This window comes from Acomys minous (genome assembly GCF_964271855.1).
Source record: "Acomys minous genome assembly, chromosome: 4".
NCBI classification, from domain to species: domain Eukaryota; kingdom Metazoa; phylum Chordata; class Mammalia; order Rodentia; family Muridae; genus Acomys; species Acomys minous.
In genome coordinates, this window is record NC_140486.1 from 89,526,785 (window position 1) to 89,552,309 (window position 25,525).

The 25,525-nt window shown below is 41.5% G+C and overlaps 1 protein-coding gene across 3 annotated transcripts in view; it reads left to right on the plus strand.

Annotated features, from left to right (window-relative positions):
* PARD3B (par-3 family cell polarity regulator beta) overlaps positions 1-25,525 on the plus strand; it is a 982,300-nt gene that overhangs the window by 801,679 nt on the left and 155,096 nt on the right. For all 3 annotated transcript variants that reach the window (XM_084778917.1, XM_084778918.1, XM_084778919.1), the window contains one exon: positions 20,657-20,959. In XM_084778917.1, coding sequence (XP_084635043.1) covers positions 20,657-20,959 — 303 coding nt within the window. The remainder of the gene's footprint in view (positions 1-20,656; positions 20,960-25,525) is intronic.

Below are 25,525 nucleotides of genomic sequence, written 5' to 3' on the forward strand. Positions count from 1 at the left end.
TTTAGAATAAATCATGCATCTTTGCAAGAAAGTATACATTTTCAGCTGAACAGTCATAAAAGATATTTTAATAGACTGACTTTGTATTAAAAACCCACTATGTCACAATAATGTATGATGTAACGCATATGTTTTTAATCTGGCTATAGTGGATGCAGTAAAGTCAAGAGAGGACAATTTACGATTTGGACATTCAAATTTCAGAGTTTCATTCTGTAATAAACAAATGCATATTGAAAAAAAGATCTGCGACAGTCAGATGATTCTGCCTTTTAAAGATAGGTATCATTACTATAGTTTATTACTTTTGACAGTACTAAATACAAACTGATTGTATACCTGTACAATTTTTCTTAAATACAGCAAACTTAAAGATTGATATCATAATTTTTTTCTAGTCCTAACAATCAATTGTACTGCCAAACATTATGAATTTGCCCCAGGAGTTTAAAAGGATAGACACACATAGCCTGACAGAGAAAGGTATAATGTCAAAGCAACATCACTTTACAAAATAAACTACACAGAAGTAGACAGTTAAACCTCGAGAAGACATAAGTCCTCATCTTTCCAGCAAACAACGGTTCAGTGCCAAGAACTCCGGCTTCTTGCTCATGCCTACTTTGTCTAGCACGTGCACGTAGCACAAGCTCTGCCCTTACAGAACATTTGAACACAGATGAGCTCCGTGGACACGTGTATGGTTATACTTACGCCTTCACTGCACATTGTCTGCTAAGCGGGAATTCCTAGCGGAGGAGTAGGAGAAACTCAGGCATAGCCTACAAGGTTATTATGTGCGAGCTTAGTATGTTGTAGTATCTGAGGACATCATCCAAGCATGAAGAGCTCTTGGCTGTGGGAAAGTCTTTCTGATTGTGCAAATCTTGTTTCTCATGCTGTGAAGCCTTGAGTGTGGCAGATGAGCAGCAGGCATGGGAGTCAGTCTGATAATATTCTGAAGTCAGCACAGCAGGCTGGCTCACACACTTAAGACAGTACACCAAGAAAGTTAATATATGAGCCATGGGTACATTAAAAATTGCCTGCTGAGGTGCAAATATTGTGAGGGATGCTCATGCTTGTTTGCTTATTTTGAAGTTTAAGGAAGAATAGAAGTAAAACAAAACACTATCTCCAACCCTAGGTGAATGTTAGTTTTAAATTATTTTTCTTACATTTATTTACTAGTTACTTACTTTGTGTGTGAACATGCCCACATGTGGGTATGCCATCTAACGTGTGTGGAAAGTAAGTTCTCTCCTTCTACCATATGGGTCCCAAGGATCACACACAGGCCATCAGACATGGCCCCAGGGGTGTTTGACAGTGGAGCCTTCTCAACAGCTCCTATATGAACACCTAAAAGTATACTTCTTTGACAAAGATCTTCAAGATGAAGAAATAAGCGAGACTTTATTTCTGCCTGAGAGGAGAAAAAGGTCAAGTGAGTGCTCATCTTCAGATGCAAGAGGTGGGGTGCGCGGTCTACGGTCTATAGCGTACATCTCTCTGCACTTTCTGCATCATAGTTCCCTGCCCGGTCACTATGTGCTGAAATCTGGCTTGGCTGATCATCCCGGCCGCTCTTACCTTTGCTGCACTGCTAGTGTTTCCAACTCTGCCTTGTGCATAGCAGTCCTGAGTGCCATCGTGCGGGGCCTCCTCCCGGAGCTCATTAGCCCGTACTGAAGCCCAGCAGATTTGTGTTCATTTCAGCCCAGCAAGCCATGGCTTTCTAACTGGTGGTTCACCTTTGATGCCATTTTGTATCGTCTTGTTCTCTTAAATCCCCCTTCCTTCTTTCCCATTTGCTTGTTTGTTATTTTCCTCACAGGAAAGGCTACCCTTTGTTTTGTCATTCCTGGTGAGTCATTCACAATTTCAGTCCTAAAGACATGTAAGAAAGATTCGAAGCTGACGATAGAGCTCAATGATGGAACAAAGCTCTGTTTTCAGTACTCACTGGGGAGAAAGAAAGAGGGAGGAGGGGAATGAGGAAGAGAGGGAGAGAGGAAGAGACAGCGAAGGAGGAGGAAGATACAGTTAAGGAAGGAAGGAAGGAAGGAAGGAAGGAAGGAAGGAAGGAAGGAAGGGAATACATAAATAACATTATTTTGTGGGGAAAAAAGTATTATTTTGGTCACCTGGAGAACAAATATTATAGGTCCCTGAATTTTTTTTTTTACCCTGGACCATGTTATCATGACTTTGAATTTAAGGTTAAACTGAAGTTATATATAAAATTTAAAGCCCAGGGATTTTAAAAGATGATTTCCTGCTGTGACTCACTTGGGACTTTCTTAAATTTATTTTTGTCCTAACCTCTTCAATAATTGGATATGACAGTGTTAACTGTCAACTTGACAGAAGCTAGAATGGTGCTGGAAATGGGCCTCTGAGCATGGCTGTGGCAGAATAGCCTGATCTGTTAAATGAGGTGGTAAGGCCTGCCTACTGTGAGAGGCACCATTCCCTGTACAGGAGATTCTAGACTACGTAAGGTCAGAGAAAGCAAGCTCAGAAACATGACTCCATCCTTTGCCTTGTGCTTCTCTGCTGTTGATACAATGTGATGAGCTGTGCCCGGTCCTGCCACTGTGACTTCAAACACAGTGGTGGTCTATAACCTTGACACAAACATTAACTGAGCAGCTAGGCATCTGGGGTAAATGGCAAGGTAACTAAAGCATGAGCTTTTCCCTCAGGTTCATGGGTAAGAGAAAAAGGTAGAATACGACAAATTTTATAACCGTAAAGCTAAACAGCAATGCATTCTGTAATAGGGTATAAAATTGTTCTATGATCGCAGAGAAGGCAACCAAGAACAATACAGAGCCATAGCTGGGACAGTAGAATAGACCCTTTTTATCATGCAGTATTTCTAGACACTTGCAACAAAGTCATTAAATTCAATTATAAAGTACAACGTAACTGTGCAGCAAATTAAAAGGGACTTTTAAAAAAATTTAAGTCCTTAATCTCATCAATAATACATGATATTTTGCTAACTAGAGAGCAATTTAAGACTCGGGGAAATTTTTATTTGAAATCTAAGGGATTTTCTAAGCCATCAGAGTGTTTTCTGTGTGGTTTCTCAAAAGTTGGCAGGATGCAGTTGAGAAGCTTAGAGCAAAGCTTCCTAGGGGGGGAAAAATAGCTATCTGAGTCAAGGAAACACGGGTCATAAGATATATCTTTTGAGATTTTTTTTTCTTAAGTCACATAGAAAATGTAATTTACCTGTAAACTATAATTTTAGTACCTTGCAAAGCTCTATTTAGAGATAGATGTGATCATAGATATAGATATAGATATAGATATAGATATAGATATAGATAGGCTGCTTCTATGCCACTTAGTTGCATATTCTACTGTGTGCTACTTGTGTATGGTGTTGTTAGACAATGCCAACAAAATGAGCTGTAGTTATGATGGAATATCAATAAATGAAGAAACCAACTGGGGGGCCAGAAGCCGACTTACTTAGTCTCACACATGGTCATGAGTTTAAGGGTCCTAACTGGTCTGCCCCAAGGGGTGCGTTCATAGTGTAGAGCCTTCCATGTGTACCTTCTTAATTTTTTCAAGTTAGCAGTTACACCCAGACTTCATTAATCTGGACTCAGTTATCCAGATTCTTCTGTATTATGACGGTTTAACTTACAACTATTACAGTGGTGTGAAAGTAAGGAACAGTCACTTGAAAAACAAGCTGTGAATTTAGGTTTATTTTCCCCCTTTAGTCCCCTACGTGCCTCGCCAGTGGCATCCAGTTGCAGCTCCCAGTGGGCCATTTGTTCCCAGGGCCAGCAACTGACACTCTGTAGTATCATGTCTCACTAAGCTATATTTGGTAGATTCAAAGTATTCACAGCATTTTCAACTTATTTGCACTTTTGACTTATGCTAGATAAATCAGGAAATAAATTTAAGTAAGTCAAGGAACATGTTTACTTTATCATTGCTTCAAACACTACAGCAGAAAGAGGAGAGAGACAGACAGACAGACAGACAGACAGACAGACAGAGACAGACAGAGAGAGAAGAATCATCAAAAAATAAGATACATTTTCCAGTGCAAACAAAGCACATGGTGGACACTCAGGAGATGAATCAAGAAGTTGGCGTCCACAGCTGGTCTGCAGTTCTATTGTTACTCCCCAGCATCCCAAGTACTGTAGGGCGAAAGCTGGAGCCGTATGGCATGGCCTTCAAGTAAGGTCTGCTGCTCTCTCTTTTAAAAAAAAAATCTATTCAGGGAGTTCCATTAAGGCAAGTTAAAGGATTAATATATTTCAGAAAGATCTGCAGCCAAGAGATTCAAACCAAAAGCATTTACTGCTTTTACTCTCTATCAAGCAGAAAATTCAATTAACCACCACACACCTGGTCCCCTGAGCATTCTGGCCAACTCAGGCTGTGTAGCATTTATTTAAAGTATTTGTGCCCTGCCTAAGTAGATCTATGAAGGAGATGAAAGAAACTGTGGGCACACATTCAGGAGGGACGAGCTGCGTGGGCATGTGAAGACTGCATAAGCATCTCTCTTACTGCTACCCCTCTTTACCTGCGGGGTGGCTGTTGTCACTGGCAACAACTGCTACTGGTGTGCCAGGGCAACTCTTAAAATAGTTTTTGGGGTGTGTGTGTGTGTGTGTGTGTGTGTGTGTGCCTTGTCCCTCTGAGTTTGGTACTATTATAGTTTTCATTTACAAATGACAGAGGCTAAATCATTTGCTCATGGACACAAAATTAAAAAGGAGCTCAGTTTCCATCCTTGGCTGTCTGACCCCCCTACCCCATCCTGTCTCTCCCCATCTGAGGCAGCAGGGCTTGGGTACCCATCTGCAGCTGTGGTCTCCCCTGCAAAATGCTGGCCTTCCATGGCACTGCATGGGTGAGGGTGATGCCTCCCATGAAGATCTTAAAGCAGAAATATAAATGTAAATTTCACTCATTAAAACCATAATTAATTTATTGAAAGTGAATTGTTATTATTTCAGGGACGGCTGCATATCAGAATATGCTGATTATTTTAATGAACCGAGGGCCTCTTCTGGGATACTTGCAGGGTATTATTTGCAAGCAGGTCACTGCAGATTTTCTGAGGGGGGGAATAAAAGGATTGCTGCTCGTTTTCAAGTTTTGCTTTATTAAAAATGCAAAAAAGGAATGTGTGCTGTATAATGTGTCTGGAGTGAGGCTAAGAAGATATCTTTGTTTAGAAAATGGTCCAACGGCCTCTCTTAAACCCACAAATTTCCCCTCGGGGTTGTCATTTCTGGTGCCCTAGACATGAGCATCAGGGGTAGTTGCATAGTTACGTCACCCAGCCATGTTCCCCCACTGGAACTGGTAGGGATGTTCGTTCAGTCCTTTCTTCGTACCACATCTTCAAAATCAGTTACACTGGCCTTGAGGTATCATCCCAGCCAATTCCGTGTGCAAGCTCTGTCTCATTGCATCGTAGCTGGCCTCCTGTGTTTCTCTCTGGTTATGCCCCCTTCTCCATTTTGGAATTCTGTCTCCAGTCTTTTCTTGATCTTCTGTATCAGACTTCCCTCCGTTTCCATCATGACCTTCCTATATTTAGGCACCGTGCTATATTTAGACACTCTATCAATAGACTAAGGTAAGTGATGTCTCTGCTTATATGGTAAGTAAGCAAGGAAAACCAACTATAAGTGCATAACGTGAATAAATAGAGCAATGTGATTGGAAGCAGTGGGACTTGGCATGGCGTCTGCCGCAAGGACACTCAGAGTCAATCTCAGTAAGACAGTCACAAGAAAGGCAGAAACAACAGCAAGTGTGCATCAAGCCCAGGGCCCCAAGGACGCTACATGATTGGAGCTTAATAATTACGTAGAAGGAGTGATGTGAGCACTCACAGAGGAGACAGGGACTGTATAAGTCCTAGCAAGGAGCTTCGATCCTATGTACATGATAAAGCAAGACTGGGAGTGCTTTAAGCAAGGCGGTGCTTATTAAGAGATTTGCCCAAGCTACTATTTAAGGAATGGGTTCTCCTCAAATTGAGATAGCTAAGTGCCTATCTCTTCCCTTTTAAAACATGTATATCTTTACTGATATTAGGCCTGACCTAAATGAGCTCTAAATCTCAGCTGGAGATCAAAGGGATGAAAGGAAGTAAAGGATGTTTACCTACATCTTAACATCCAGATCCTTGCAGTACCATGCTAATAGCCACAATTAAAAAAAAAAAAATGCCAGGCCTTCCTTCACCTGACACTTGATAGACAGACGCATTTGCAATTTGGAGTTCCAGTAAGTGGTGAACCCACCCTTCTCCAATAGTAAGAGATGTCCTGTGTCAGATACAACAGAACCTAGTCCCAAGGACCACAACATGGACTAAGGATTAAGAAGGTGGCTGAGTAATGGAACCCTGTATGGGGGGAACTTGAGAACAAGCACTCAAAAGTATCCACCTCGCACACCATCACTTGATCTTGTAGGTAGAGCAGAAATTAGACCTCCTTGTCCAGACATCCATCCTGTCTAATAAAATAATAATTCTCAATTCCATACGCATGCACTATCAGGCCCCATACAGAGCCTCCCTTCCACCTCTATTACATTCCAGTGTGGACCGGTGGTTGCACTAGAACATTTTTCCTTGACAGACAGTGGAGCTGACTGGCTTCACCCTTTGTTTCCTAATTGCCCAACAGATCTCCGGCAGAGCTGCTGTGGACAGCAGACGTTGTCTGGATTAGCTTGTTAGACTGTCTCTGGTGAGGGACACTGGGGATCTAAGTGGCTCTTGGCTTCCTCAGTGACCTGCCCCTCCGTGTATGTGTGTGTCATCAAGAAGGAAACTCAGTGGTTGAGCTGCTCCTCTTAACAGAGACTCTGTCACTCTCCTGACAGAAGTAGTTGCGGACCTTAGTTTATGAACATGATGGACATACCCATGTCCTCTCCCACCTGGCATGTAAGTGTCCCTTGTCCTTTCAACAATGCTCAATTCCTAGCATACATTAAATACTTGGTAAACACTAGATTTAGAAGAAAATGGGTTAACAGGCCTCATTTTCATGGAGTGTGCCTGTATAGTTTCTCAAGGACAAAAATCACACTTTAAATGACAACTCCAAAGAAGAACCACAGCAAGTACTGTGGTGGAATCAAGTATTCTTCTTGCCTAGTTAAAGTCTCCTGTATAAATAGAATAAAGGGGGGGGGGGGGGAAGACTGCACCTCTGCTACTCTCCAGACTTCCTGAAGAGGAGAAAGGCTGACTTTTCCTAATGAAGTACCAACGTCAAGGGTTGAGAGTCTGTACCTCTACCCACTTGGCTACTGCAGGCTGTACATCTGCAGCAGGCTTGCCAGCCCATGTGCTCCCTCACAGCCCAGGAAACAGAACAGCACTCGCTGGGTGGATGGCCAGGTTCCCCACGCTTGCTTCAGCACATTTTTATGTGACTAAGCCTTTAACAACAAAGGTCAGAGCATGGCCAGGAGAGCACCCACCAGGTGCGAGATTCCAGGTGACAAAATAGAAGGAAAAGGAGGCTTTTAAAGAGAGAGGAAAGGATGTGAAGTTAGTTTCCTCTTATTCTCTGTATTTTTCCTGTTTCCTCCCCAGGAAGTTTGTGTAGACCCTCAGTATCACAGACAGACAACATGACGGGTTTATCTTCATTCTTTTCCATATGAAGGCATTACCACCATGTCAGAGGTCTCTCATTTATTTTTTTTTTCAGATAGAACCCTTGGCAGTCCCTATGACTAAAGAGTGCTGTGTTCCAAAAAGAAATTTTTAATATAAAAGAAAAGAAATGCCTTATTTTCCCTGCTGCTTCTCGGAGTGCTACAAATAGAGAGCACACACAAATGGGGGGGGGGGGATTATGAAGAATAGAGACCATTTCTTGCCACACACAGATGTCAATAACAATAAGAATAAACCACATCAACAAGTTATGAATTTTATTCAACCAGCAGAGCTTGCTCAAGGGCAGATTCTTATAGCTCTCTCTTCAGTGTTGCTTTGGCCAGCAGCCTGGGAGCATCCTTTAATGTCATCAGTGCTTAATGACACCATTTGTAGGGGACTGTCTATAGGATTCCTATAAGGAAAGCATGCATTATTAGAGCATATTATAAGAAGGCTGTAGGCTGTTTCTCTCCACCCCATCCCTCTTTGGAGCTAATTTTCCAAGGAAAGCTAAAGATGTTTACTAAGCATTTCTGGGAAATTTATCCACATTATGAGAATACAAATTACAGGAACTCGGTGCATTAGCAACGGCGAAAGTTTAATGGGTCTGGGAAAGGTATAAATTTAGGGAAAATGTAAATTGCAGTAACGGGAGAGCCATCACCACATGGCAGTTCTCTTGAGAGTGTAATATTTAGTAGCCTTATGAAGGAGTAAAGAATCTTGCCCTTTGACATAGTGAAGGGGAAAAAAAAAGACAACTGTTAGGAATTGTCAGTGACTATCACTCACGATTTTAGAATATGCAGTGAGCTCTATCAAATAGATAACAACATTCCCCATGGGAAATGTGGTTGTTTCTTGGCCATCTGGGATATGGAAATCCTTTCTGCTATCTCAGCTGGGCAAAGAACCAGTTAAACAACTTATATCCTTGTGAGTCAGAATAGTTTCAGGTCACATCTGACTTGACCAGCGTGACAGACTTTATTGTTTTTGCCCTGCTTGATGACCATCCAGCAATCAGAGGAGAGGGTGAGGGGTGACCAATATAGCCTCAGCTCCATGAACTTGGGGAACCCTGAGATATTTAAAGATGATATCTGGAGCTGATATCATATGATATCCGTGGCACTGAGGGTAGACGCGTGAGGACCCAAATGTGAACACTCAGAATGTCCTGTAACTCCAGCATTGTGGGAAACAGACACGGGAGGACTGCTGTTGCTTTCTGGCCACTAGGCTAGCTCCAGGTTCAGCGAAGGACTCTGTTTCAAATAAGTGAAGGTGAAGAGTGATACCGACATCCTCCAGCTTCCCACATGCATGTGCACATGCACATATGCCCCTTCCTGCCTCCTTCCCTCACACATGCCTACCCCTGCCACACACACACACACACACACACACACACACACACACACACACTAAAATGGGATCTACACACTAGATTTTGCAAACCAGGAAGTACCCAGTGTGTTGTTTGTGTATGCAAAGAGAAGCCATGATGAGATCTGTGTATGAGATTCCATTAATAATGTCAATTAATTTGCATGTCAGTATTATAGAAACATTAGGTTGCTTTGCAGAAGTATTTTTTTTATTATAAGAAAAGTAATCAATTATCCCATCAATTGAGGTCTTTTATCACATTGAGTCTGGTTTAGGGTAGCAAGAGAAATGAATTATACAAAAGAGATCCTTTGGAAAATAATTATAGACATCCTGGCAGGAATGAGAAAACAGTGAAAAATGTTAATGCTATTAGAGCCGCTTTGTGGAAAAGATGAAACATTGATCACAAAGACTGTATTTGCTGGTCAGTATAATGATAATTTTAATAATAATAATAATAATCAAAAGCTGCAATTCTTCTGGCCCAAGTATAGCTTGTAGCTTTGAAACGATATTGATAAGGAAAAGCTTAAGAAGCCTGGCCTGTTTGTTCTCTGGAACAAAGGATAATTGTAGTGACCTAATTGCAGCTTCTATTATGAGAGCAGAGTGATAGCCCAGCAATTATCCCCACGGTCAGAAGAGAAAGCCGGGCAGCAGGTACTTGGTAGTGTCTTTTAATGATGCTACTGTTTGCCTACGTACCTCCCTGGAAACCCTTTCCTGACCTCCAGTTCTGTCACCACTGTAGGTAGCCAGCCTGCTCGTCTACTCTTCTACTCCTCTCCACTCGGTTGTTAGCCCTCACACAATAGCAGCAAAGAGAAATGTCACCCCTAAATCTCCTTGGCACTGGTCAAACAGTCAGACCTGCGCCTCGGGATATTAGCCGGGAATAGTTCGCGAAAGTACTGACGGACTGCTAAGGTATAGAAGAGAAAGGGCGAAGGCGGGATAGCATTCGGAGATGCTTTAGCTGAAGTCATAAAAGGCAAATGGAAGACTCAGAAAAGAAGAAATAAGAGACGTGGATCACAATGTGTTCATATCACTATTATACAAAGCTCTTTGAAAAATCAAAAGGGAAAATGCCCAGTAATCTGATGGAAAAATCAGCCACCGATACGGACAGCTCGCGGAAGAGGAAATGAAAATGGCCCCTAAACATATGAAAAGATTCTCAGCATCACATAATAAGAGCCGGGCTAATTAAAACCTCATGAAAACATGACTTCTCACCTGGCTTATCGAATCTCACAGAGTTCGACAATGCACTCTGATGATGAGACGAGAGAACCAGCTGTCCCTTCCAATGCGGGTGGCAACACAAAATAAACAGGGAAGGAAACACCGCAGTCTGGAAAAAGGTGGGCGTGCGTCATTCTGTAACCCAGCAATCCGTCTGTGAGTTCATCCCATGGCCATGGCAGTAAAGTGCAGACTGATTTTTGCACTACATTTTCCCTCATGGCATTTACTTGCCCAGGAATATTTACCATCCTGGCACTTGACCTTACTGTGCTCCACAAACACTTTTTACTTTGCAAACTGAAGTTTTGTGACAAGAGCGAGTATCTCGTCAGCATTTTCTTAAACTGTCCTGTGGCCACTGGCATTTTTAACAATTAGGATTTTTAGAGGTAGGGATGCTGTGCACACAGTAGACCACGTCACATAGTGAGCACAACTTTTATATGCACTGCAAAGCCAGAGACTTCATGAGTCACTTTATGGTGATTTTTCACTTTACTGCTGTGGTCGGAAAACCAGCCCACAATTCTGAGGTATGTCTGCACCAGCAAAACACTGCAGATGCCCACATGACCAAGAGTACATGGCTCATTAAATAAGCAAAAGCAGAGCCACATGGGGGACGATTATGAAGTTTTCAAGAAACAACTTTCCGTTGGCTCAAATGAAGTTCTCCTCTAAATATCGACACGAAAAAGCAAAGGGTAGCACTATGTGTATTTCATCCCAGCTTTCGCGTAACAAAGGAGAGATGTAGATATAGACACAGCTGCTCAACACCATGCTGGATAGACAAGACAGATAGCGACAGCTACCTAATCTGTTTTGTTCTATTTCGTTTAGGAAAATAATACGTTTAAGGCTGGGGAGATGGCTCGCTGGGTAAAGTGCTTGCTCTGAAAACATAAGGACCTAAGTTTGGCTGCTCGGCATGCAGGTGAAAGCCCGACCTGGCAGCATGCCTCTGCATCCTCAGCATTACGGTGGCAAGGGGGAGGGATGTAGTAACAGGCTCATCTCGGGAGTTCAGGGTTCCACCAGTATAACTGCTCAGGAAGCTCCAAGGTTAATAAGAGACCAGGTCTCAGAAAATAAGGCGAAGCAGGCACGGAGGTGTATGCCTTTAATGCCAGCACTTAGGAAGCAGAGGCAGGTGTTGTTCTGAGTTCAAAGTTAGTCTGGTCTACATGGTGACTTCCAGGACAGCCAGAATTACACCGTGAGGCCCTGCCTCAAAAGTGGAACATAATTAAAAAGGAAAGAGGAAAGGTACCTAACATCAACCTCCAAGCTTACCTCCACCCCACACATACGTACATGCAAACATATATACACAAATAAGTACAACAAACATCAACATGTCTTGCATGCTTAGCAATAAAAGTCAAAGAAAAAGAAAGACTGATCTCCTAAAAATTAAAAGCAAACCAAACTGAATAAGCTATTTAAAACAAATTGGTTACATAACTACTTAGGTAAAGTAATTGAGTGATACTAGAAACAGTTTTGACTGTATATAGTACGATAGTGTAATAGCAAATAGAGGTGATATAACTGGGCCATCTTTAATGGCCTAGTGGTTATGGTCTAGATATTTGGGCACACCCCCCAACCCAACAATGTTCATATATTGAGACCTAATTGCTAATATGATATTAATAGGGGTAGGACTCTGGGAAGGTGATTGGGTAATAAGAGAAAAACCTTTAAAAACTAGAGCAGTACCCTTAGAAGAGGCACAGAGGCTGCCTTGCCTCTTCTGTAAGACAGATGATACAAGAGGCCAGCAGTCCACATCTGCAAACTGACCCCAGTGATGTGAGTGTTGTTATTGTTAGCTATGCATATACTTAAAATTGCACATATTGTAATAAAAATACATTATTACATCAGGATAAAGACTCAAGATCTTTCATGTTAAAAAAAGAATATGTAGGTTATTATTTACAGTTAAGTAAGATTTCTGCAATGTAAATTTGGATCAGAATTATCAGTTCAAATATAATGGTGATCTTTCAAAACTATATGCTTCCAGACACAGTGAAAATTGGTACAGAGATGCCTCACAAAACTAAAATTAGGTCTACCATACAATCAGTTTACATCCCACTCTTGGGTCTGCACTCACAGGCCTCCAAGTCAGCACACCAAGAGAGACACTCACACATACATATTTATAGCAGAACTATTGTCATAACTAAACGATGGAGCCGGCTTAGATGTGCCTCATCAGATGAATGAATAAAGCGTGTCATGTATACATGATGGATTTTTATTCAGCCATTTGAAATCATGCCATTTGCAAAGAAACAGATAGAAATGGAGATAATAATGTTAGTAAAATAGCCAGACTCAGAAAGACAAACATCATCACATGCTCCCTCCTGGATGTATAAATAGGCTTAATAATGAAATGCGTGCATGTAAGCTGTTTGGGAGGAGAGAAGGTTCTAAAGGGAACTTAAGGGGAAAAAGGGAGAGGGTTGGAAGGAAGAAGGAAAAATTAATATCCTAAATACACACACACACACACACACACACACACACACACACACACACACACAATGCTAATCTCCTTGTACCAAGAGTATTTCAATAAAACCTAAATATTGAGTGAAATGTTCTCTTATGGAAGAATCATGTGTATGATAATACACACACATGTGCATGTAATAAAGACAGAAGGGAAACTATTTGCAAGGAGAAAGGGGACAAGAGAAGGTGATGGTGTTGAACAGAAACAAATAACAGGGTTATACGCGTATGAAAATGTTACAAGAAAATTATTTTGCATGCTTGCTTTAGTAAGCTAATAGTAATGAATAAAAAGATCCATATACCAGAAATCTCCAACCAACCCAATGACTCACTGCAATGAACACTTGCAAGTGAAGATGTGTGGACAGAGGGGCATACTGTGGGACACACACTGTGACAGCTTCCACAATGAGATGTTTTCTATGCTTTTCGGGTTTTTTGGAGGCTTGTTGATTTTGTTTTTGAATGTTTGTATATTGTTTATTTTGGGGGGGAGGTTGCAAGGGTGAAGAGCAAATATGAGGGGATGGGGATATGAACAGGACTGAGGCACATGACTTGAGTCTCACAAGGAACCAATAAAAAGTTTTTAAAAAATTTAAAAGAAGAAGACGAAACATACAGTCCCAGCTTCACTCATAGAGAACCCTTGGGTTCATCCACCGTTCATTACAAAAGAAAAGGGTCTTGGGGAACAACTTCTTCCAAATAAGAACAGGAGATTTGTTGTAGATCTGAGGCTACTTGCTTGTCAGGTAGCAGCAAAGAAGCTATCAAAAGCAAATGGGTCAAAACAAAAGGACCAAGCGGCCGATACAGAGCCATCTAAGTTATGGGCAGCATGTGCAACAACAGGCGTAAGGAATGCATGTGATCAAAAACCTACATGCATTGTGCTTGCCTATCATGGACTTAAATAAAGGTTTATAAAAAATCCTCAACCCCTGTAATGAAAGAGTCAGGAAAAAATCTCTCCTAACTTATCTGTCCCCATTAGAAGTATCTAGGGCACTAACACCTTAATCTGGAAATCAGCAATTAAAAAAAAAAAAAGAACTAAGCATTTATATGGATTTGTCTGCACTAGAAGAGTTTATTAAAACCAAAACTTCCATAATGTTGAGGGCAAAGTTTTCTTAAAGAAGATTTCTAAGTTATAAAAACAAAGAAATAGAAAAAACAAAGAAGCCTTCCCACTAACCATTTTACAACCTGTCAAAAAAAAAACTCATTAATTATTAAATGAAAAGGTGATCACAGAACTGTCCAATGAACTTCAGTTTGCTCCCTTAGCATCACTAAAGTAAGACAACCAGACATTGCATCCATTTTTATATGATGCAACTTGAAGTGTATCACTGGGGTGTAATTTATTCTACAGCAAAAATTTCAAGCATTGACATTGTAATAATACTGAGTTCCTTCAGTGTCATTGTTACCTATTTTTTTACATTTAGAATATAAATACAATTGGTTTTGATATTCAGCTTATCTCCTGTGATTGAGGTAAATCAACCTGTAATTCATAAAAACATAATATTAAAAATATATACTTTGAAGTACATTTTGAACAGAACTACCTCCCTAGCAAAATGATTGGGCAATAAATGAGTGAGTAAAATATTTCAACTAAATAAGTAAGAAAAGCAAGTTGTTTCTAAGTCACTTATGAAGGGAGAAACCTGGGTTATCACCCAGGTTTTTAGCAGTCACACTGTTGTACAAAAATGAAGCCACATGTTTATACCCAAGGAAGGAATATAATTCAATATTTGACAAACTAATAACTTAGTCTGGCAAAACAGCCTTTGGATATAGAAAGTATGTGTGTGTGTGTGTGTGTGTGTGTGTGTGTGTGTGTGTGTGTGTGTGTGTGTATTTTACCCACTCAATAAATGCTATCCCACTGCATTCTTCTTGAGGAGTATACATTGTTGGGTGTAAGGAGTATGTGGGTCTTTATTAAGTCTGAGTACCTTAGCAGATTAAATATTCAGTTACTTGCTGTGGTAATCTGAATGAGAATGGACAACATAGGTTCATGTGTTTGAGTGTTTGGTCTCTAGTTGGTGGAACAACTAGGAAAGAATTAGCAAGTGTCGCCTTGTTGGAGGAGGTGTGTCACAAGCCTGTCAGATGCTTCCTCACAGGCCCTAGGCGTGGCAGACCCTCATCCTGCATATACACAGCGCCTTTCTTTGATGCTGAATCATAATCACTTACACTCATGCCTCTCCTGTAGGTGACCAAGGGACCGAGTTTGGCTCTGCCCATCTTTCTAATAACCAGTGTAATCACAGCAGTTACTGAAGCCTAAACAGCCAAAGAATTAGCAGAAAAGAAATGCACAGGACACGTTGAAGTAGTTTGTGGTCCTCTTATGGCAGAATGTCAAGAGGGAATCAGGAAAGGGCATTCATTTGTTTTGTTTTCACAGTCTTATTCCAACATGTGGAATTGGGGTGATGCTCTCCAGTCGGAACAAAGGGCTTGCTGGAGTATAAACACAACACATGGGAGCAGACTGGTTCGTGTAACCCACCTGCCACTCCTCTACAAAAGGAAGCCATTTAGGAACAGCCATGAGCAAAGCTCTACCAGGCTTATATAGTACCAATGCTCACAGAACTGGACCGGGTAAACACTATTACGCTTGCTCTCATGCATAGCTTTCTGCTTTTATTATGAAAAGAAACAGGTGTACAGAAACTGACACAGAAATTAATGGATTACAGAACTTTGATTCAGGTACAGAGTCTGCCGAACTACGCGTTGAAGACAAGGCAAAACACCGAGCCCACTGTGGGACTGTGGTTGACAAGCTTAGTCCTCTACCAGAGAAGATTAGAGCCGAATCTTTGATTAATGGACCCTGAATGCTCCAGGTAGAAGGAGTTGAGCTGAAGGGACCAAGCACAACCTCAACGAATGATATTAATTTGTCATAACTGAGTTGGTAGGAGAATCACAAAAAAAATGTACAATTTGCAAAATAAGCGAGACCCACTGGTTCAGAAAGTGTTCCCTTGCTGTTAGTTATAAGTTTTAATGAATTGTAACTTCATTGTTAGATACGATTTTATACTTAAAATAATAAAAGTTACCTTAAACACATACTTGAAAATTCCAAGACACATAAAGTAGAAGGGCTACATTCAGATGCACTTCTAGACACTATGGCTTTTCTATCCAGCCTTCCAGACAATTCCCTGCAGGGATGTCCTGTGCAATTTACAAGGCTCTCATACGCACACATCTCTACTGATATCCAACTTCCTTTTAGAATAGGATTATCCCTATACTGGGAGTATTGAGCTCCAGCTGGTGGGGCTGTTTTGGGAGCAGATGAAACCTTGTAGGAGGTGGATCTTTGCTGGAGGAAATATTTATGTGACTAATTAAATATATTTTATGACCTAAGAATGCTTAAAACTTAAATCAGAATGCATGTTAAGATACCATTTTAAGTGGCCTAAGAATATTAATGTAAGGTCACCCGGAGCCTCAATTTTTTGTGTTTTCCTAAAAATACCTTCCTTTCCCCACTTTGCTGCGTTACTGTCTCAGGAATTGATTTTCTATAGTCTTTAATCTGGGGGGCAGGTTATCCTGACAGCAGATAAACCTGCTCCTGGATGAGGTCATCTCAGCGTTCGGTTCTGTTTCGATGAGTCTGGATTTCCCTTTATTCTTTCACCTTCCTTATCATTACTTTTTCTTTCTGCTTTATCTCCATGAAATTTCCCCATAGACAGAAGGCTACATGCAGAGCATTCTGCTCTCCCAGCCGTGACTCCCTTTTCTGAAGTTGGGTCTTCACAAGACTTTATCCTCAACCCGCCCACGCCCAGTCCTTTCCTGCCCTCAGACTCTCTCTTCCTAAGTAAAGCCCTGCTGACCCTGCTCTTACAGACCTTCTTCCTCGCTTCAGGGAACTATGTGCCCAGCTAGAAATGCAAACACATATTAACTCTTGGCATGATCCCCATTTTAGGCTGAAGATTCATTTTCTTCCCCACTCTTTGACCATGGAAAGTTTCGATGAGAATAGCGAGCTAGCCATACTTTCACTCAGACGTTTATTATAATCCGTCAGCGATCCCCAGTCTGACAGGGGATGCAGTGGAAATGCTCTTCACTGAAGAATGTTATCGCAGCCTTTGTGCGTACAGGTTACAGTGAGAAACTGGCTTAGTTTTATGTCAACTTGACAAAAGCTAGAGTCATTTTGGAAGAGGAAACAGTAATTAAGAAAATGCACCAAGAGTTGGCATGTGGGTAAGTCTGTGGTCTATATTGTTAAATGATATTTAGGCCCAGATAACTGTAGGCTAGTGGTCCTAAGTGCTATAAGAAAGCAAACTGAGCACGCCACGAGGAGCTAGCCAGTGAGCAGTACTCTCTCCGTGGCCTCTGCTTCTGTTCTTGCCTCAAGGTCCCTGCCTTGGCTTCCCTAGATGATAAGCTATAAACTGTACAATAAAATTTTAAAAAGAAACAAACAGAAAGCCTTTTCTCCCCAAGGTTTGGATCATGGTATTTTTATCACAGCAGCAGAAAACTCTAACTGAGGCAACATACCGAAACCTCATTCAATGAATCAAACTAACATTCCAATAAAACCTTCTGCAGTTGTGGAATTTGTCTACATCTTCATTGCCACTACAGAAGCCACTGGCCACATGTAGATATTAATCACTTGAATACATTTATAATACTGGCAACGGGTTATTTTACTTTGCTTATTTAAAATTTAAATTTATGGGGCCACACACTGCAAATGGCTACCACATTAGATAGCAGATCTATGCAATAAAAAACATGAAAGCTACCCTCTGTAGCCAAGGAAGTGGACATTAAAAGGGACATCCAAGAACTGTAACGGAAAGAAGGGACACTGCTATTTTCAATGAGAGAAAAGAGAAGGTTCAACAATTCAAAGGCAGTGTGCTCAGGAGAATGGGGAAGCAAGTGGTACCATGAAACAGAAAGGTTGTTAGGCTGTTCTGAAAATCAGCTATTTTAACAGGTCAACTTTCCAGTGGTAAGGAGACCCCCCCCCCAAGTAGAAACAACTAGAAACAATTGGAATTTAAATATCACTTTTCTTTGACACTGTCTTGGGGGAATCTCGTCACCTTTTATGCACCCCCTTTCTCAGGTTGCCTTGTCCTCCCCCACATGGAGAGACCCTGGTATATGGCATAGTAATGATGGTGCACAGAAATTGCTATTTCACCTGCTGAGTGATTAATATGAAATTAGCTACTGTAACCCTCAGTAGTGTAGAGGGGATAGCGTAAGGATTTAGTTTTGTTTTAGCAATGAAAAGTACAAGATCCAACAAGCCTTGACATATACATAGAGGACTTTTTCATCTAAAAATCTCTGCACATTTGCCAAGTTTAATTAATGAGAAAAACCTCAAAGAAAGAGAAGAGATGAAGTTAGAAACATAGATCCCAGTGTTCTGTTTCTGCTATTTATTTTGGAAATATCAGGCTTGGTATTTTCCTTTTCCCCTTAATACACAAGTGTAGCCTCCATGCAGCAGACAGGGCCAGGAGGTATTTATTTTTCTACTGCCGGATTTCTCTCAAGACATCTTATTTGTGAGGAAGAGGAAGAGAGGAAACACATAGAGTCCCAGCCCCTGACTTTCCCAATGTCTTTTTACATTATTTACACTGGAAATCCACCCATATTGGGTGGCACGGAGCAGTCTTTGATGAATCAGTCTGCGCCATCCCTTGAAAACCATAAGCCTTGGCACACTCCCCATTTTAGGCTGAGTCTCAAATTTCATTGGAGCAGGCAATGTCCTTTATCAAAAATTATTCAACACAAGCAGGCATGAATCTGGGACTATCATGCATTGAAAGGGGACGGGCAAGGCCCCTTAATGGGTGCCCTACTGTGCAATCTTCTTTCATCTTAATTCAGAATCCCTCAGAGAGTCACACTGCCTTTATGCAAAAATATAAATCGTCCCAATTATTTATATGTCAGGTACGTATGTTTTCTGCCTAGTCAAAACAGATCAGCAATAATGTGCCCTGGTGTTTATTTTCCTCTGGTGTGACCTAGAGATGCTGTTTCTTATCCTTTGCTGCCACTTTTTAACTGTTCTATTTTGTTGCTTTTTCTTTCTCTTGCCCAATTTCTTCTTCTTTCTACTGGAAAAAAAAAAACTAAAATACAAACGCTGTCTTGTCACAAGGGGGAAAAAACCGTATAAAGATCATGGCTTCTAAAGATTTTGACAAAGGGTTTGATGTTTGGAAAATGAAAATAGCTGCTACGAACAAAACACAACTGTTTTTGTCTGAAGAGAAGTTGCTGGGGGCTTTAGGTTTTGTTTATCACTGGTCCAGGCCTTCTGCCTGTGTCTCCATCCTTCCTCGAACGTGTCTTCGGATACCTGGGTCAGGATCAACCTACCCTCCCATCCAATTTACTCCACATCTTGCATTCTCAAGGGTAAAAGGTTAAAGGGTTTCCTGACACCACCCACAGCACCACTGTCCAATAAGCATCCTTGTGAGCTTTAGTATTAATGGGAGCTGAAGAGAACCAAGCTAATCCTCTCCGGAAAAATTCTCATAAATCAAGTGGGTATAGCATCCACCTACATATATTTTCTGCTCCATCATCAGTGGTCCACGTACTGTCCCTGGCTAGCAGTAGCGTTCAGTACTATCTCTTAAAGCTTTGGGGCTACAGACTTCTGCCAGTGATGGGGTTTAATTCACTTATATGTGCCAATTTATCTCTGTCACAAGCCTATTAATTTCCTCATTATTTTACTCTGTCCCTAGCCCTTGTACAATGAGGCACAATGATCCCCATCTGTGTAAAGAAAGACTTGGAGTCTCTTATAAATTGCCCTCAATTCTGCAGCTTTTAGTGACCAGACAGTCTCTGTATTTCTTTTTCATATTTAAATCAATGTTTTCAAACTCTTCTTTAGAAACTCTGGAGCACTAGAGAGTGAAGTCATAGCACAAGTGTAAGATTCTGCCTAGGAGTCCCTCTCAAACTAAGGCACCAGCCAAGGACAATACAGGTGCCAAACTTTAAATGGACAGAACATTCTCCACAGTTGAGTGGAGAGTTGGGTATGACTTTCACACGAACTCTGGTGCCTCATATTTGACCATGTCCCCTGGAGGGGGAGACCTGGTGGCACTCAGAGGAAGGATAGCAGGTTACCAAGAAGAGACTTGATACCCTATGAGCATATACAGGGGGAGGAAGTCCCCCCTCAGGAACAGTCATAGGGGAGGAGAATAAGGGGAAAATGGGAGGGAGGGAGGAATGGGAGGATACAAGGGATGGGATAACCATTGAGATGTAACAAGAATAAATTAATAAAAATTTTTTAAAAAAGAAATGGAAAAAAAATATTCTGATCGGCTCTTTCACATGCGGCCTTTTCCCAGGAAGGACTTTTACGGTATATCTCTTCCAAGGTGTACTATCGCCACAAGCACAGCTCCTTTGTAAGGAGAGACTGCTATCAGCCCAATCATCAGTAGGAGATGTGTCAAAATACCTATAGCTTTGCTATCAAAGTGAAGACTGTGTGACAAATAAAGGTCATGGATTTAAAATTAATCCTCTCATGCTGTTGGCAGTTCTACATGGCATGGTCTTGAAGAAACAAGAAAACGACAGCTCAGTGGTTAGCAAGAGTTAATCCAGGTTCAGGAGACTATTTCATTGTATCCGCATATAAAATTCACATTCATCAATGCTACCTCTTCTGTATTTTTTCAGGATTGGAGCAAAGCATCAGGAGCTAAGGGAAAAGCAGGCAAGAGGTCTTGTTGATTATGCCACTGCGGCGATTGGACCCGTGTATGACATGGACGATGATGACATGGACCCCAATTACGCCAGAGTGAACCACTTTCGGGAACCGTGCACATCAGCAAATGTCTTTAGATCACCATCTCCCCCTCGAGCTGTACCAGTTGCTTACCCTCGGGATGGACGTCCACTGTCTCCAGACAGAGACCACTTAGAGGGTCTCTATGCCAAGGTCAACAAGCCATATCATCCCCCAGCCCTAGCTGACAGGTAATGTAACTAAGTGAAAGATGAATGCAGTTTTAATTGAGTAAGCTTCAAGTCATCTCTACTGCTGAAGCAGATACAAATGTATCCTTCAATCTACTAAAACTACAGTGGCATGGTGCCCTAGACAAGTGCTGTACTTTGACCTACCAGTAAGGTATCAGTCATCAAAAATAAAACAATAGCTAGTTATAAAGTAGCATGAACGGATGGTAGTGGTAGAGTGCATGGGGCAACAGAAAACGATTTTTGCAGGACCACAGTGGCAGAGAACTAATGATGGAAGCTTTGAAGGAATATTGTATTTTCTCCTGAGACCCCTATCATAAGAAGATGGCACTAATTCAAGAACATGGAGTGAGGAGTCAGAAAAGGGACAATGGCTTCTGAGTAGGTGTAATTGAAGTGAGATTAGGGATGGCTGAGGCAGTGCAGGAGAAAAACAAGATAGGGATTTGATATTCAAGGAAAACTAAACTGATGAGCGGGAGTGGAAATGAATCTTAGTCCTAGAAGTTTGATGAAGTAGAGGAAGATAGGAGGTGACCGGTAGGTTTCACAGCAAGGGAAAGACATAGCGGGAGCATCTGTTTGAAGCAAGTAAGGAACAAGAGGATTCCAGCCCTCACCTCTTGCCTAAGAAAAATCCCTGCCTTGGGAAAGGCTGGTCTAAAGGCACATTAGTCCAGACGCATCATTAGGTGACCTTGGAGTCTCACATTCCAGGAATGGGTTGATGGGCCTCTCTCTAGTCTGATGGCTCCTGCTTGAAATATGGAGGGAGGCGGTAAAGAGGTAGGTGTAAGAGGCTTCTCCTTCTAGATGGAAGAAAGAGACTCATTTTCCAGATTTCTCAGGGTTCTGACAACCACCCGGTCCCTAGCAGTAGGCTGCTTTTGTGGGATAGCATGATATATTGCATATGTTTACCATTTACACATTTCCCCAGCTGGGTGGTATTATGCACTTTCAATTAGGTTGGGGAGAGAAAGGGAAATCACGGCATTTTTATGCAGACTGTAAAGTGTAGCTTCACAAGACTGATTGCCTCTCAGAACCTTTCCAATAACCAAGTGGGAAGTGAGGAGCAATTTTTAATCCTTACTGTCAAGCTTCCAGGTTGATAATATTAAAGAAAGATGGTCAAGTTTTTCGTTGGGACGAAATGAAAATATAAATTCCTATGACTGTGTGATGTGGCCATCATAAGTAAATTGCTAATTCCAAGGATTGATTAAGAGTTGGCCTTTTTCTCTCCAGCCTTCACATAGGGTTGAATTTTATGATGTAAATAATAATAGTATACTTGAGTCTATTCAAGGCTAAAGCATAGTCAATCTTCCACTCTCTGTGTCACAAAGGGCTTTGTAGCAATCCTCTTTGCATATGTCTGATCAAACACCAGCACCTAAGAGTCTATTTCTCAGACCTTCCCAAGCTGGTGTGTCCTCCTGCTAATTCCATGAGAATAAATGTGAGGCATTCTGCAAGAAAAGACTTATCTCAAACCCACAAGCAGTAGACCACAGAAACAGGGATTTTGTTTTTGTTTCTGTGTAGTCTTTTCTTCCTTCCTTCCATCCTTCCTTTGTTTGTTTCTTTCTTTTTTAACTTGATGTGCTAATATGTATTCTTGGCCTCCTAGAATACTATACAATCAGAACTCATCATGTCTGCAATCATTGGCATGTGAAGTTTATTTTACCCATATATTTGTTTCGTTTTGTTTTTTAAGACAGGATTTCTCTGTGTAGCCTTGGCTGTCCTGGACTCGCTTTGTAGACGAGGCTGGCCTCAAACTCACAGTGATCCACCTGCCTCTTCCTCCCAAGTGCTGGGATTGCAGGCATGCACCACCATGCCTGGCTTCCCACACATTTTTAAGACCCTGGATTGCTCAGATTCCTATTGCTGTGACAAAATCCATGAAATAAGCAACTCAAAAAAAAAGAAGAAATCTTTCTGTTTGTGTACAGTTCCGGGTCTAGGTCTATGCCCTAGTCACTCAGCCAAGCTATTTCTGGGCTCCACATGAAATGATGAGGAGAATGTTTTCAGGGAAAGCATCTCATCTAATGACAGCAGGAAGCAGGCAAGGTCTGGGGAGAGGACCAGGGACATAGTTAACCCTTCAAAGTCATGTCATTTATGGTGGTCATTATCGATTCTGAACTCCACAGGGTCTAGAATCCCGGCATGTCTATGAGAATGTCTACATTAAGTTAACTGAGGCAGAAAGACCCGCCCTAAAGTAGCCATCAGTCAGCAAGTGTTTCATGGGCCAGAATCCCACACTGACTAAAAAGGGGGCCAAGCGGAACAATAGCATTTCTCTCTGTGTACTTCCTGATGATATGACCAGCGCCTTCAATTTCTGCTGTCATTATCTCCCCATCATCATAAACTGTACCCCCAAAATGTGAGCCCAAATAAACTCACCCCCCCACACACACACACTTAATATACTTCTTGTCAGCTTTTTGGTCACAGCGAGAAGAAAAACAAATGTTTTCCCCAGACTCTAACTTCCTCCAACTTGGTTCCACTTCTGAATATCTGTGATCTTATCAACAGACGAGCCCACTGACAACTCTGCCATCTCTTGTGGCCCCAGATATAAACACAGCTATCCTGGAACCAAATCTTCAATACTGAATCAATAGGGGAAAGTTTTAGATCTAAACCGTAACATACATGTACATGATGTTCTAAGTTAACTTTCACCCATGTAGGTAGACCATGAAAGAAATCTCATTGGATAACATTAAAGACAGCTACTATAAAAGGCTGCCCAAAATTACTTATTTTCTGTGCAGCCCAAGTATCTATATGAGTAATGGAGTTGTAATTTTGGCTCTGACCTCTTTGTGTTAATAAATGCTCCAAATCTGCCTTCTACAGAGTTTTAGACAGCTGTTAAATTTTTGGATAGCAGATCAAAGAGTAACTCTTTTTACCCAGAATCATCTTGATTCTGCTCTTATCTTTAATTATATTTAAAGACTATTATTCTGTTCCTTTTTCTTAAAGTCTTAAAGGAAGCAATTTTTGCCTTGATGCACAGTAAACACGAGATAGTGGTAGCAATTATCATCATGCTTACTGTTATGACCACTTGTACCGCCCTATATCAGTGCAATTCTATGCCCATGTATCTAAGATTTCCTTTAGGCAGCTTTCTAAGCAATGTCCCCAAGCACACACTCTGAGTTCTAAGCCTTCCGTATTTTAAAGTAAAGGGAATATCAACTACGCACCCATGTGTTCAATCTTTCTTCATTCAATAAGCACTTATTTGGCATCTACTGTGTTCTAGGGAAGATGGCCATGATATGTCAATGAGGACTAGAGGACATGCCCTTCTATTCAGTAGACATGCAAGGCATGTGAAAATGGAGAGCTGTACTATCCTGCGTTTAGAAGTGAGAGCTTTTTCTTGTTGGGGCTACACACCAAAGGCCTCCTATAACTGGTGATAGTGGAGACGGCTCTGGGAGGGTTCCTCAGCATCGATTAGGTACAATAGGATAAACATTTCCTCTTGCAAAGTCATCATGTAAAATGGTCAAGTTGCTAGAAAGAGCATGTATTCAAGGAAGTTCAGAAATACCCAGAACATAGCACGTGGGGAGGAAGGCTGAACGTGATGGGAAGTGAGGCTGCACAGCCCATGGAAGCCACTGTGTGAGTGAATGGGCCGAGTCTCATGCTTGATTTTAACTGTCTGGAAGTGTCCTGCAGCTGTCTAACTTGGGCTCCAGAAATCTGAGTGGCAGCAGGCATGCAGTGGGGAGTGATATATACCCCAGTCCTGTGGCCAGTGTCATAATTGTGTCCACAGAGGTCAAGAGAATGAAGCCTACAAAAAGAATGTGGCCACTAAAAGGTCACTGGTAACTTAGAGAGGACAGTGTCAGTAGCTTAGTAGGAACAGAGGGAAACTTATAATGGGAATTGCTGAGGGGGTGAAAATGCAGAGAGTGAGCCTAGTGTAATGAGAAAGTACAATTGTGGGGTGAGAAAGACTGTGTCTTTGAATGCACATCTAGGATGGTGATTCAGAGCTAACAAGTCACCTCACGGCAATGCTGCTGAAAATGAACTCGGTGAATGTGAGCAGTTTGCCCAAGATTAGGACTTCAATCTAGACCTGTAGCGAGAATTCTATATTCTTGGTTTCTTTGAAAAACACAAATGTTATGAGAATATGTTTTCATTTAATTCCCTGGTGTGAGGATATGAGGCTGCTTCACAGCAGGTGACTATGACTTGCCTCATGCTCTAGTAAGGGCTGCGGTTTTTGCCACCTGCAGCTAGTTCCTGAGAGTATATGACTCTGGAATTCTGGGAACTTTTCAGAGGATATATAAAAGCTAAGGAACTGAGAGGCGGGGTTGCTGTTGTTGGCTGGTTGGTGTTTGGATGTTGTTGGCGGCTGTTGGTTGTGGTTTGTCAAGTAGTCATGCACAAAGAAACCAGAAGAAATTAGACCTGACAGCGAAGATCAACCTTGCACCACGGAATTCAGTGCCTCTAATCAGCAAGAAGTAAACTAATGATAGTGTCACC